This window comes from Propithecus coquereli, unplaced genomic scaffold (genome assembly GCF_000956105.1).
Source record: "Propithecus coquereli isolate 6110/MARCELLA unplaced genomic scaffold, Pcoq_1.0 Scaffold241, whole genome shotgun sequence".
Taxonomy (NCBI): Eukaryota; Metazoa; Chordata; class Mammalia; order Primates; family Indriidae; genus Propithecus; species Propithecus coquereli.
In genome coordinates, this window is record NW_012147964.1 from 529,216 (window position 1) to 530,458 (window position 1,243).

Below are 1,243 nucleotides of genomic sequence, written 5' to 3' on the forward strand. Positions count from 1 at the left end.
ACCTGTAGTCCCAGCTACTTGGGAGGCTGAGGCAGGAGGATCGCTTGAGCCCAGGAGTTTGAGGTTGCAGTGAGCTATGATGATGCCACTGCACACTAGTCCCGGTAACAGAGTGAGACTCTGTCTCAAAACAAAACAAAAGAAGAGCCACATCCTCAGGAAAAGGGGTGGGCTGGAGAAAACTCCACCAATCAACACAAAAGAGAGGATAAGAAAGCTTGCGTGTCTCAGACCCAAAGCACCCTTGAGAATTCATCACTTTCCATCTGTGTGGAAGGGAAATCACCTGTGTAGGCTGGGAAACTAAGAAATTAACCTTAAAAACAATTAACCTAAAAAATAAATTAGGCTATTGTTGATCCCAACAGAAGCAAGTGCAAAATGTCTCTGGAGACCAAGGCAGCATAACACTCCCACAGGTAAAGTCCCACTTAAGATTACAACACAAAATTATAAAGCTGACAAGGAAACAAGTCACCATGAGTGAGAAGCAGCACACACTACACTACACACGGAAAGGCAGGGGAGCCAGGATCCGCGATGCTTCGGTTCCAATCGTGTTTCAGCCTCTTCCTAGAGGATGCAAAAGGCCTTTTTCGGCCTCTGTAGGAATCCTATCTCCTTCTTGTGGGTTTTCAGTCAATTAAAAGAAATGAGACAGGTCAAAGCACTCAGGACCCAACAGGAGCTCAGAAAGGTGGTTGTTATTTTGGTACAGGAAACAGTGAAAACTGAATGCCCTGCTTCCCAGGCACCTGAAGGGCCCAGGTCATGAACAGAGAGGGGTCAGGGAGGGAGGAGTTACTTAATGCTGATGGCGAATTCTGCAGCGTCCTTCACCCTCTGCCGCACCAAGAAGGTTCCGTCCGAGCGGTTGGTAAGGATGCTTTCTGCCCCTGCGCGCTCCATGGGGCCAGCGTACCTGCAGAGATACACCAAGGAGAGAGGTTACACAGTCCCCATACCTGGACCCCAATATTGCCATATTGATGTTGCTTTCCCCCTGCCCAACCTCGTGATTTTTTAAGTTGGTGACAGCCTGGGTCTAACAGCCCTTAAACATCAAGGTAGCCCCATGGATGGAGGCAGTGGCCAGAGCCCAGAGGTGAGGCCAGACTTCTCTAAGTTGTTCCCAAGGTTTGACACACAGATTGTGGGGGACAGCTCAGCCCTCTGGGGCTTGCTGGGTCTCTGGAATTTGGCCACTGCTTCGATGGGCGTTTTACTGGGTGCCCACTGTATG

At 49.7% G+C, this 1,243-nt stretch overlaps 1 protein-coding gene across 1 annotated transcript in view; it reads right to left on the reverse strand.

Moving 5' to 3' along the window:
- The window catches only part of VAV1 (vav 1 guanine nucleotide exchange factor), a 65,690-nt gene that overhangs the window by 6,793 nt on the left and 57,654 nt on the right, over window positions 1–1,243 (reverse strand). Inside the window, exons 23-24 of the mRNA XM_012646119.1 lie at window positions 806–922; window positions 510–573 (exon numbers count right to left, since the gene is read on the reverse strand). Of these exons, the coding sequence (XP_012501573.1) occupies window positions 510–573; window positions 806–922 (181 nt within the window). The remainder of the gene's footprint in view (window positions 1–509; window positions 574–805; window positions 923–1,243) is intronic.